Source organism: Antedon mediterranea, chromosome 7 (assembly GCF_964355755.1).
Source record: "Antedon mediterranea chromosome 7, ecAntMedi1.1, whole genome shotgun sequence".
Taxonomy (NCBI): Eukaryota; Metazoa; Echinodermata; class Crinoidea; order Comatulida; family Antedonidae; genus Antedon; species Antedon mediterranea.
In genome coordinates this window covers 24,156,393-24,169,665 of record NC_092676.1, presented here as the reverse complement: position 1 = coordinate 24,169,665, position 13,273 = coordinate 24,156,393, and the positions used below count along the sequence as shown (strand labels likewise).

General features: G+C 32.9%; 1 protein-coding gene across 2 annotated transcripts; it reads right to left on the bottom strand.

The window, feature by feature from the left end:
• Positions 1-1,932: 1,932 nt before the first annotated feature.
• LOC140053956 (lamin-A-like) lies at positions 1,933-13,190 on the bottom strand. Of its 2 annotated transcripts, none has more exons than XM_072098720.1 (13): positions 13,075-13,190; positions 8,768-8,909; positions 8,313-8,497; positions 7,853-8,041; positions 7,190-7,469; positions 6,017-6,142; positions 5,688-5,908; positions 5,362-5,528; positions 5,072-5,246; positions 4,723-4,909; positions 3,821-4,116; positions 3,482-3,731; positions 1,933-2,987 (listed from the first exon to the last, which is right to left on the bottom strand). In XM_072098720.1, exons 2-13 carry the CDS (start codon positions 8,891-8,893, stop codon positions 2,841-2,843), a joined length of 2,349 nt encoding a protein of 782 aa, XP_071954821.1. In that variant the 5' UTR covers positions 8,894-8,909; positions 13,075-13,190; the 3' UTR covers positions 1,933-2,840. The 2 variants fall into 2 exon arrangements, with proteins under 2 accessions (XP_071954821.1, XP_071954822.1); XM_072098721.1 differs by having other exon boundaries at positions 8,340-8,497.
• Between the last annotated feature and the right edge of the window lie 83 nt (positions 13,191-13,273).

Genomic DNA, 13,273 nt, shown 5'->3' with positions numbered 1-13,273 from the left:
TCAAACTAGTTTGATAGTGTAGAGCTTTATACGAGTCCAATTATTCTCTTTTTAAGGAACCAACTATGAGATTAACATTCATAGGTCCAATTTAGTCATGCAAATAGCAAATAATATTTCATTTTTTGTCGCAGGGTTAATGATAATACATAACATAATACAGTATAATCAATAAGGTTTTTATATTTTATTTTACATTGCAATTATAAAATAAAAACCTTTTACAGTTTTAGAATATATATTCATACAGTAGCCATTTGCAAAAATCGATACTTAACAAAAAAAGAAAAACTGAAACCCTTGCCTCAGTGGATTTCCTTTGAATAGACCTATTTACAGTTATTTTGCACATATCATATACACAATATTTGCTTTCTCACTATTCAGCATATACATTTTTATTAAAATAAAAAAAGACAAATTTTTATTAACAGATTTGCACTTACTGATTTGCATAATTATAATTTCATTACTTTTTTATGCATAGTAAACATAATAGCTGCCACAGAATTAAAAATATTACTAAGATTGCATATTAATTAAGTACCCTAACTTGCTTGGTTCCCAATAGAGACGCAACACAAGGACGTAACGCAACGTGAGTTGACCGTCAAAAGCGATGGATTTTTTCGAACTGTCGCTTGGCATTGGTCAATACGCTTGCATTGCGTTTACGTCCTTGCGTTTACGTCCTTGCGTTGCATCCTTGTGAGAACCAAGCTTAGGGATATACTGTACTATGATTAAACAGAATAGATATTAAATTAAAATTAATAGTTATTTTCACAATATTAATATCAATGATTTCTAAAACACTACTACAGAATCTAAAATTAGATATTACAGTTTCAATTTCCCGTAAAGTATACAAAGGGTTATTTAATTTCGCCAAAAGTTTCTATAGGTACTTTTACACATTTGAATTTGATTTATCTATTTATACTTTCTATGCAGCTTTTCGATTTATTATTTCAGACATCCAATCAGACTTCAGCATTTTATGACTGACAGACTCAGTGGTCTAAGGTCTAAGTGGTTGTAACTGCATATAACACTGTGTAAATGCCTAGTTCGCATAAAAGGGTTGTCACTGCACTGCCCATTCTATAACTGTCTAAAACTCTGTCTACACTATCAAACTAGTTTGACAAAAAAAAGTGCGATGTGCCTAAATAAGTTAGTGATATGACTTCATCATGTCCATGTATTGGGCACATCACATTTTTACTCGGGGTACCCGAGTCTAGTACTTACTCATTTTCTCCTTCTCTTCCTCCATCTGGACACTATTGAGTAAAAAGTGCGATTTTTAAAGTACTACTCCTCCCTTATTCGTTATAGTATTGAGCTGGGATTTGGCATGAACATACTACAGGGACATGTCCTCAAAGCTATAGAGCCGGATTTTTAATTTTTTGTTAATTAATTTGTTTAATTAAGAAGCCACAATGTGTGACACACACCACAGCGTTATGTAGTTATATGGTTATATGCGGATTCTTGGCGTAGTGGTTATCACGTTTGCTTAACACGCAGAAGGTACCTGGTTCGAGCCCGGACGAAACCTTTTTTTTTTTAATTTATGGTGAAAAGTACTGTATACGCAATATGATAATTATACAGAGTATATCTTATTTTTATTATTTTTTAAAATACTTATTTTGTGTAATCGGTAATTATCACTTTTACACATGTTTATTTTGCTTTGTGCTTATTACCATTTATTTGTAATTTAAATGGATTAAAAAACTTTCTGTAACCCACATTTTTAATGTAAGAGGTTTCGTAGTGTAGTGGTTGTCAAGTCTGCTTAACACGCAGAAGGTCCCGGTTCGAGCCCTGGCGAAACCTATTTTCTTTACTTTCTAACTGTATACGTCTGTATACAGCTTCTTTCGCTGTACCCCGAGTATTGCACATTCGTGCTTGTTTGTTTTATAGTGTAAACAGAGCTTTAGAAAGACGGTAAGACGTCGCAGCCTCCTTTTGCACTCATATTCACTGATATTCTCAACTGTACCGTGTTATGTATTCAACATAATTATGCTGGTTGCAGTTTCTCGCTTTCTATTCAATTGTGTTCTAAGAAGTTAAATATGTTTAATTTCATTTTTTTATGAGCCAGTACATGATATACATACATACAGGATATTAGTAATCAGGACAATGTTTCATTTATGTTTTAAGCATACATTTTGTAGATCTAGATTATTATAAAGTTTGCCAATAGATGTAAATTTCCATTCATGTTGTGTCACTTCTTATCAAAATTATCTCCTTCTACTTGTCTGATTTCATTAATAGCTTAATCTTGAAAGACACAGCTACAGCATATACAGTATATCAAAATTTCAACAATTTAAAATTGAATGTTATAATGGATAAAATGATTAACAAATATATAATTAATATATGCAGTCAGTAGATATATAAAAAATAAACAATGATCACAACAAAATAAAATAGTTCAGACAAAATAATAAAAATGTTATACCTTTGTTCAGACAATGAATATTTCTTTACAAAAAAAATTAAAATTGTAAGAGCTTCTCAACTCATATTTGGCTGAAACAATCATTTATCATTATATTACTGTACTTTGATTACTTACACACTTTGATTATCATTCTTTGGCATTAAATAATTCCTTTTCTATATACATGCTAAAATTTTAATACAGTTTAAAAGATGTTTTCGCCAGCTATACATGATGCGTTGGAGTTTCTAAATTAGTTAGTGTGTTTGCAATATACAATATTTTCAAATTACTTACATTAATTGCAAATTCAAATATGTACCTACAGCAACTTTTTCTATCGTCGCCATGATACTTTTGCTGTTCACCATGACGATATAACTGGGGGTCTTGGAAGGGGTGGTTGAAAGCTGACATGGTGATTGCCGTTAATCTTGTTGATGTTGGAGTAATGTTGCTGATGAGGCGACATGAATGGGCTAGGCTGAGAACCAAGTCTAATTGAACCAGCCTAAATAAAAAACAAGGAAATGCAAGAAAATCTTAAAAGTACAGTAGGAAAGAAATTAATAGTAAAAAAAAATATACATATATCATTACTTTATTATTAACATAAGTCAAAAATACAATATAATAATGTAAGATCATGTGGCGCAGTGCGGATTACTGATCGTGAGTTTGAATCCTATTCTCGTCGCATTGCTTGTATCCTTAGGCAAGATACTTTACTTTACATTTGCCTCTCTCCACCAAGGTGTACAAAATGGGTACCGGGTTAGATCAAGACACAACTTTGCGCTGATTAGTAGGGAGTATGGAAACATACTTGATTGATTAAAAAAATGACTGGAGTAATAATTTGAAGCGCTTAGACGCATGCACTAGATGAGAACGAATATTATTATTATAATCATATCATGCATACAAAGTATTCTTTAAATAGAATTTTTATCAAAATTAAAGGTGAATGATATAGCAACCTTGGACCTTGTATATCATTTTTACCTTGCTTGATGATTTCAAAGACTTCTGTGGCGAAATATAGCCTGAACGATTGGAGCTTGCATATAAAACGCCAGGAGTTCGGTCTGGAACAGGTTTTGAATTCTGTGATCGTGATTGTCTGCAATAGCTGCTACCATCATTACCTAACGTTCGCACACGTGGTTGTCCGGCGCTAGGATGTGTAGAATGACCAGCATACTGTCCAGTTGGATGTTTGGCTGGTGATAATGAGGACGGTTCTATTTTAACTCTGAAAATAAAAAAATACAAAACATGAAAATACGGCAATGTTTAAAAATGATTTTAATGCATAATGGTCAGTTGTTAATTTATACAAACCTTCGTAAAACGGTAGTCGGTCTGCCATTAATCTCTACCTCAAACGCTGGGTTTGGGTTCGATTCATCTCCTTTATCATCATCAGCGATGTTCTGGTCAACTGATATGTCACTCTCCTGGTCATAACTGAGTGCTGTCTTGCTGAATCGATGAGCAGCAGTTGTCCAGGCCACAGCTTGACCACTAGGTTTGCATAGGATAGTAGTACACTCTGGACCAGTTCCCCATTTGTGTTGCTCTTTCCATAAAAAGTCTGTTGGGGGATTGTGCTGTGCTAGACTTGACGCTGCCCATATCTAAGTATACAAAATGTACATTACATATCAAACTTTTGCAAAACTTCAGTTTTGGCAACCTTATACGCATTTTTGAATAAAAGAAGAAATGTATGCAAGTACTGAGAATGGTGTGAAAGACACTTCCCTATGAAGTGAATGAGGAGCAATATATGCTTTACCACTACAGAAAACCCCTATTCTTCTGTCGAGTCGAGTGGTTAAGGCAGGGGTGCCACAAACCATAGCTATACAATCGGCACAGGTTCAAGACACTCTTTGACCATTATTCTGGTGGTAGAACAAGTCTTCTTGGATTGGGACTTAAAACTGGAGGTCCAGTGTACACATTTGGCTAGTGTGCACTTTAAAGAACACAGTACATCTTACGGAAGAGTGGGGGGTTAACCCGGTGTAGTGGTTAATTCAGCTTCGAACGGACCCTTAGGGGAGTAGAAAGTTGTGGTGTGTGTCGTCCACACCTGTGCGCAATTCGGCCCGGTTAGAATGCAAGTCTCAGGTTATTCCCACATTTACATTCACATTAAGGAGACACTTGTTTTGGGTCCTGAAGGTGTCTCTTAAGGGTTTTATACTAGATTGATGCATCAATAATCCTAAACCTACAGTAATAGTTGAGAGTGCCTTGAATCTTGTACGTGGTGGAAACCTGTAGACTGCAACTGGATGACCTCCGACATTTTGCTGGATCATGAAGCCACCAACTTCCTCATCGTGAATGTTGGATGCATTGAAGAGGCGCACAAAACGTCCCTCTGAATTTAATTCCAGGAATTTTAGGTTGCCGGTTGTACTAATAACAAAGTAAATAGTAATAAAAGATTATAAGCTACATGTTTATTGAAATGAATTGCATTTGGTTTTTTCCAGCTCATTATTTCTTTGACAAATTACATTTTTTCTTGTAAATTAGCTTGTAATGAGCTTGTAAATACATGTTGTTGATTTATCGTACCTTGAAGTAGCTGTGGTGTAGTCATGTGACGTCGTAGGAACTCTGTAAACACCAGGTGGACTGGATTTAGGATGAATCCGTGCAGTGACCACAGTACTCTTGTGGAGGTCACCAAATATAGAATCAAAGTAGTCTTGTCCCTGTCCCATCGTTGCTGGTACAGAAAGAGGCCGATCTAAATGGGAAACAAAATTGGTAGAAATGCATTTAGTAATTTATAAGTTGTTTAGAAATAGTTTAAACAAAAAATATTTGAAAGGTTTACACAATTTTAACTATAAACAACTTACTTCTTGGTGTTTTTATGGTGTAGCTAGTCGACAAGCCTGTTTTATTTGCAAAGTTTCTACTTCTGACTGGACTCACTGTTCTTGGACGAGAAGTAATGGAAACACTTGCGCTTGGTGATGATATAGCTGTCGGTACATGGGTTGGTGCTGGTGGTATATGGCGCAGTCTGTAGTGATAAAATAATACAGGTAATTAATAATTGAAAAAGTAATCAATAGCTAATAATCAATAATAGTCATATAAATTCCTATACAGAAACTTAATTGACACCATAAAACCATCTCTGGTCACAATCCAGAATAAACCGGTTAAAACTGGTTCTTACTTGTTTTCTTCCTCTTCAACTAGTACCTTCAGTGCCTCAATCTCAGCTCTCATTGGTGACTTTCCATCAGTCGCTAACGTTATCTCACGCATCTTCTGGACCAGGCTGTCCTGCATGTCGCGTAGCTTGTCTTCTAGGGCACGCACATGTACTGCTGACCGTTCTCGCTCCGTGTCCATTTGACGATTCAGGTTATTGTTCTTCTGCTCTGTAGCAAGTAACTGAAAAAAAATTATTTCTTAATTTTGTATGATGTGGTTTTTAAAATTTTAAGTGCTGGTACGAACATAGACATTTGGCAGACATGGACATAATGTAGACATACTTACTTTATTGTTTAGATCTTGATTGTTGTTATTTAGTTGATCAATTTCTTTCGCTAATCGGCCATTTTCATCAGCAAGTTGCGCCATGTTTGCAGCATCTAGATCCATTTGATCTCGAAGCTCTTGTAACTATGGAAGATAAAAACCATATTAAATATATAAATTTATCTTTAAGACCTTTTTATTGTTAATGAAAAGTGGAAAATTGTATTTTATTTTGATCAACTATAAACATTTTTATCTGTATTTCATTCTTTTTCATATTTTTAACATTTTTTATTTCTGATGTTAATAATCTTGAATGCAATAAGAAAAGTGATGCTTATGAATATGTAATTATATAATTCCGATGTCATTTGAGTCATTTAAACATAAATTTTAATTGTAATTTGTTCAATTTTCTACACCCAAACAAAATGTGTTTCTATAAATGGTCTCATGGCATTTGCTATTAAAGTGAAAGAAATTACAATTGTATATTAATTATTTTTGCATATTTTTATATTGTATATATATATATATATTGAATACAAAATTTATTTTGGTAAACCCATGATTTCAGCCTAAAAACTGTACTGTATGTTGTTGTTGAAAAACCTTCATATTGTTATTAGTATTGAACATACAGTACAGTTTTTTTTTCACTTATGATAAAATCTCTAATGCTAATCTCCCATCAGTTACTTGAACTTTAAAACACTAGAAAAGTTCTAAACAAACACATTAATCATATTTTAGACACCTTTGAAGAGAAAAGCAAACAATGATAGCTTTTTGAACTTTAATAAATAGTGGGCGTTGCATAGTAAAGTTGAACCAAAAAAAAACCCCCACATATATGCTGCCCTCTAGAGGATAAAAACTTTCTGGGGATCAATGCTTTGCAAAAAGTTTAATGGAACATGTGTAGATTAGATAATGAGATTGATGGTTGATGAAAAACGTACATATTTTGAATAATGTTTTGATTGTGACTTTATTAATAGCGACTTTTCATTTTCATTCCGTCTATCGTAAAGTTATTCTGTGCACGACTAAACAGGAGCATGCATGCACAGAATGGCTGTTGGACTTAATAGCTGTGCAGTTTCTTGCCGCATGATGAAAATGAAAAGTCGCTACTATTATGTTATGTTGACTACCAGTAAAATTTAATAAAAGACAAAACGTAATTACATTTTGATGGTATGTTTTCTCTGATTCCTCCTTAAAACTTTGAAGTTCCTCAGCAGCAGCTCTTTTGACTCTTTCCAACATCTCTTGTAGGGTGTTATCAGGCTTGGCTAACTCCCGCACCCTAGCCTCCAAGGCCAGGATGTGATTAGTCTTGTCATCTAGAGTGTGTTTTAAGTCAGATACCTCTTTATCATTTACTTGCTTGTGAAAATCCAGCTTGTCATGGAGGATCTGGTTCGAATCTTGAGCCTCTTTCCGTAGAACACATTCTTGGTCCAATCTATAAAACACAAATTAAATAGTAATCATTTAAAAAAAAATTGTAAAATAACACAGCAAAAATAAGAAAATTATAAAGAAAAATTTGTCCTTTTAAGAGACACTATCCTGTGAAACAAACGGGGGGAAATATATGTTTTAACACAACACTTACACCTATTCAGGGGAAACAACTATTGAGGGGACACCCCTATTAAGGGGACACCACTGTATATTGGATCCCGAAGGTGTCCTCTTAATAAAAGTTCTACTGGATGTTAATTTTGTTTTGTTTCCAAATTTTGGCATTACAATATATTTTTGTTCTTTCCACTATTTTGACAGTCAGTAAATGATTCATTTAAATATTAAAATTATTATTATTAATGATTATTACTAACTAACCTGTGTTGAATATCTTCAGTATTCTTGTGTAGATTTGCATAGTCATCTTCCAAGTCGTGTAGCTTGCGTGTTAAGTCCGCAACAACAGCCTGTGACGTTTGTAAATCCACTTCCTTCTGGGCACACAAACGTTGCATACTCGCCACGTCATCATTCAATGCCCGTGTTCGTTGATTTTCTACCGACAACCTGTAGAAAAGATGTGAAATGTGTAATGCTTCTAACTATAATGAATCTAACTCAATAAATATCATTGGTAGAACATTGATGATGTAATAAATTTTGATAAAACTAATGGTGGCGCTATTACTTTTTTTCTCCATTTTTGTATGCTGAATCAGTATTTTCAATAAAAATGAAAAAGTTTTTTTCTATTGGTATACAAAAATGTGCATAAGAATAGAATTCACATTTAAGAATGTAAATTTAAATAAAGAATTAATTCCAAATTAGACTTTACCGGTCTTGTAAGTTTGCAGCCACTTGCCCGTTGCGGTGTGCCTGTGTGTCCGCTGATGTGTGAGCGGCTGCTGTGTCTTCAAGTTGATGTCGCAAATTACTCAGTTCCTTCTCGTACATATTCTTGATATCTTCCACCTCGTCTTCCAACATACGCATAGAATTGAGCAATGCAGATGAATCAACCTAAAGGAAACATTACAAAAATTACCATTTGTGGAAAGTGGAATTCAATGAAGTTATATCTCGCTCTTCGAGGAGAAAGGCCATTGTTGGTTTATCCAGGTAAGCTAGGCACGAAATAGACCTTAAAGATTAGATTCTTATCTGATCTCATTTAATAAGCTAGAAAAAAAATTTTAAAAATCCCAATTTTCAATTTCAAATTTGATAAATATACTCTAATATTTCTCACATAGTATTAGTAGGTAAAAAAAAACTTCAACCATTACTTACCCGATTGGCTTCTTCACGCATCTTTCTAACTTTTCCAATGTACGATTTGTACCTGTCATTTAGCTGCTGTAGCTCTGCCTTCTCCTGTTGCCGTGACAACGGAGCTGGTGGATATGTTGTAGTCATTATATACCTATGTGGTCTAAGGAAAAAGTATATACTGTATAATAATAAAGTAATTTATAACAAAAGTCTATCAATAACATTTTCTCTTTCTAAAAGTGGTGTTTGCGCCACAAAAGAGAAAAAAAACAAAACATTTTCTCTTTCTATTTATTTAAGAAAAAAAAAAATTTTAGTTACATGTACTGTAGACCCGCTCCTTTGGGACACCTTATTCAGATTACACCCCTATTAAAGGGACAGTTTGTTGAATATCTTAATAAAGGTTCTGCTGTATACACATTCAAACAAGCAACAATAAACATAATGATGTAAATTAGCCACTTTTCTACTAATACCAATACATTTATATTACTAATAATTAATAGCAAAAAGACAAACAAATATATTTTAAAGATGTATTGTCCACCAAAAACATGAAAAATAAATATTAGGCCTAATATTAAATAACAGACTTTGAATATATTATTTTGTGGTTTTAATAAAGTTAATCACTTCCATAGAAAAAAAAATCTGGAAAAAATTGATGTTTTCACTTGAATGTTACAGTAGTATAATTTAGTCAAACCTCAATAATTATTACATAACAACAACTAATCTCCATTAGTACTAATTAAGCTACTAATAAAAAACATTACAGAATATTGTTATTACTAACGAAAAAATTAACTATACCAGATAAAACACAATAATATATATAAATGAAATATAATATTCTTACAGATATCTTCTATAAGACATTGTTCCGTCCGTTCGCTGTTATCATTCAAGAAACAATAAATAAATGTAGAAAAATTATCACACCACGATCACTTTACAGGCAAATTGTTACCATGACATTGCCTAGGCAACAGTTACAAAGAAGTTTGACTAACCGATGCTTTTTGATATTTTCTTTTATTCTTAATGTAAAAAGAAACGGAATTGAGTAGATTTATGAGTATTGTGCCTTATGAAAATGAGAATTGGATATAACAAAATTATTGATTTTTGTTACTTGTAGATAGAAATAATTTACAATCGATATAGTGGTAGAGTTATACAAGCTCACAGGCTGTCTGTATGATAAATTAAGGGTGAAAATGACAATTCATCTTAAGGTTGGGGGGAAAAAAAGATGTTAAATTGATTGCTTGATGAGTGTGGTGAATTGGATATCACCTTCTAAAAATGGGTAACTTTGGTTTACTGAGACTAGAGATAGATTATATAGAGGGTTAGGTTAAAGCCCCATTCCCTACGTTTTTTTAGATCTAATTTAAGATCACAAACTATATTTAATGTAAAAATAATACTATATGGTCCTATTGCGATAACTTTTTTCGTCTTTAAACGGTTAAAAATGTGAAAAATAAGCCGATTCTAATAATTATAGCGGCCCGCTATAAATCCCAAAATGCATTGCGCGCGGATTGATATTTTTGTTTTTCACCTGTAATTCGCCCACTTTTCGATCGATCGTGAGGCCAAAACAAATGGAAGACTCCTAACTTTTCAGCGAAAATACCGGGTTTTCCCCAATTTGTATCAACGGAGTCTGGCAAAAATAGAAAGACAATTAATGCAGCAACTATACAACGTCAGGCTAGGTATATAGCTCGCGTACGATGTTCGTACGTTACCGATGTTTACCAGCTAGGCCTACAAAACTAAGCCTAGCTAGGCTAGGCCTAAGACCGTCCACGAGAGGTCGATCGCCGCGAGCTACTTAGGTAGTGCATTGTTTCTCACTTTTTATCATAATTTACCATAAAACGTACATTTAAGACAAGGAATGACATGGTTTAATGTTTTTAAAGTGATATATATGTATTATTTTCCAAAAAACGTCCAAAATTGCAGGGAAGGGGTCTTTAAGTTATATTAGAAAGTGGTTCGGCTTTCTTTCACAGTCAGTCCCCAATTTATGTAAAAAAAATCGTATCCTGGATGACACTAAATAAGGTAAATTATTAGACGATCAAAATAAGATATCATAAACCATAAACCTATTTATTGGATATTTAGTCATTTATAATTAGACAAAAATCAATAAATTACTGATGGTAACATGCTAGTATCTATAGAAACAAGACAATTATTGTCTATTGTAGTATTAACAGAATATTATTCTTTAATGATCGATTGATATTTCCGCATAAACTAACAAAAGATATGGAGAAAATAAATTTATACTAAAATGATGTGTACATTTTTTTTAAATGTCTTTTATGAATGTTTTTAATCTATTAAAAAAAAACAGGACCATATGTAAAATAGGTGAAATAAATATACCTGATATGTTTATATCAATAGTTTAAAATAAATTTTAAAAAATAAAAATAAAATATGGTTAAAATTACTTTTCACAAAAATTACATTCAAACCTGATCTGTCCCTATTACGGTATCAAGTGTCACATATATGTGACAATTATGCTAACTTAATATTAAGTAGTCATGTAGACAAGTTGTTGGAATGTGCAACCAGGGAGACTTCTAAACAACACACTGTTTCAATTGTGTGTGTCCCGGTACCTGTAAATACCTGGCTGTCTGCACCTTTCTCACATTCATGTCATTTCTAGGTTTATCGACTCTGGTCTGTTGAAGGGTTATTGTTAAATAAGTTTATGACTGTTATAGTTATTATGTTTTATCACAAAAGAATTTTTTGATTTATTTCATTTTGTTGGGTAACGGTATAGTATTATCTTACAAAATACTATTGGACTAGTCCAGATTTTTATATATTTCCGCTCTAATATAAGATGCTGTTTGTATTCATAATAAAAAAAGTGAATAAAAATGTTTTATGGTAATTTTGAGGTGCTAATTCAAATCTGCTGTTTAGTTGGCTCATATAAATATATTAATAATAACATAACATTAAACTACAGGACTTTATTCTCTTTCTGGTATTTCAAAATAATATATAATACTGTAATGTGTTTATTTTTTTATTGTCTTTATGATTATGCATATGACTTTAATTTCTTTTTATTTAAAAATCTTATGAGACAAGTCTTTTTCACTCAATCTAGTCTATTCAATTATTCGTTTATGCATGATTTTTGCATTTCCAGTGTTTGATGACTTTTTTGTGGAAAAATAAATTTATTTTGCAAGAGCATAAGATTTTGAATCTTTTGTTTAATATACAGCAGTATCTGTAACCAAGTTGCAGAATAATTGTCTTAAAAAATGTAAGAAAGAACAAATGTGAACATGAGGAAGAAACAATATAATAGAATTATATTCTAAAGGATTAAGCCACTGAATAGATAACCATGTCTTAGAATCAATAGCCATTCAGGTATACAGGTTTAATGGAAATCTTTTACTGGTGGGTATTGATTTATTTGACAAAGTCACTTAGGCCTAGCCTAGGCCTAAATACACACAGTATACAATATTATTAAAGGCCTATAAATGGAACATGTTTAATAATAATATTATTATTAATATAATATTATGATTGAGAAAGAAATCAGCTCTCAACTTTACAAATGATATTTTTTCTTTGTGGATCAAATACTTGTGACTTGTGTGGTGGTTTTACACAATAGGCCTTGTCTATGCCTAGGCTTATATTATTATAATCATATTTATATTAATTATTATATTTTGCCAAAACATGGATAGGCCTAGAATAAAATGTAAGTAAATAAAACAATCAATAATGAGGCAGTATTACCTAGTTAGGGCCTAGGGATAACTAGGCCTAGGCCTAGATGTTATTTTTATTCATTTTCAGTCTACAAAAAAACAGGTAGGCCTAGGCTAGACCTGGTCCACCTACAACACATACTAACTAGGCTACTTATATATTAGCTAGGACCTATTATAGGCTAGCTAAAAGTAGGCCTAGCTAGGCCTAGGCTATACTTACTGCTGACTATAATAAAGTAAGAACACCACAAACGTACGCCGGGGTGGTGTGGTGGTGGTGTAAAGAGAACAGATCATCATTAATGAATAATATTCATAAAACATAACATAACAAGCAAGGCCTAGCCTAGGCCTAGCTTAAGCTAGCTAGGCTTACTAATACTATAGGCTAGGCCTAGCTAGTAGGCTAGCTAGAGGAATGCTAGAGGAGGCGGCAGCTACCACTCTACTTTCACTACATAATAGCCTCTATCTAGCCTATACTAGCTAGGCTAGGCCCCTATTTCGATTGATAAAATTGATGTTTAAGCTTACCTTTTCTATATAAACCTTTTTAGTTTAACCAGCGGTTTCAACACATGGTGCACTCAGGAAATTGTGTTTAGATTGCTTGACAAAACAACGAACAATACCACGAGTAAATTGTGTTGATTGTTGCTAAGTGAAAGAGGTCAGGTAATTAATTGCTACAACCCGGAAATGATAATTGATAATCGGAACTACGCTCTATTGA

Coding starts and splice junctions, on each gene's coding strand:
- LOC140053956 (XM_072098720.1), bottom strand. CDS start 8,893: ATGACTACAACATATCCACCAGCTCCGTTGTCACGGCAACAGGAGAAG. Junction 6,143..7,189: donor AGAAAACATACCATCAAAAT/GTAATTACGTTT, acceptor TATCTTCCATAG/TTACAAGAGCTTCGAGATCA. Junction 5,909..6,016: donor ATCAAGATCTAAACAATAAA/GTAAGTATGTCT, acceptor ATTTTTTTTCAG/TTACTTGCTACAGAGCAGAA.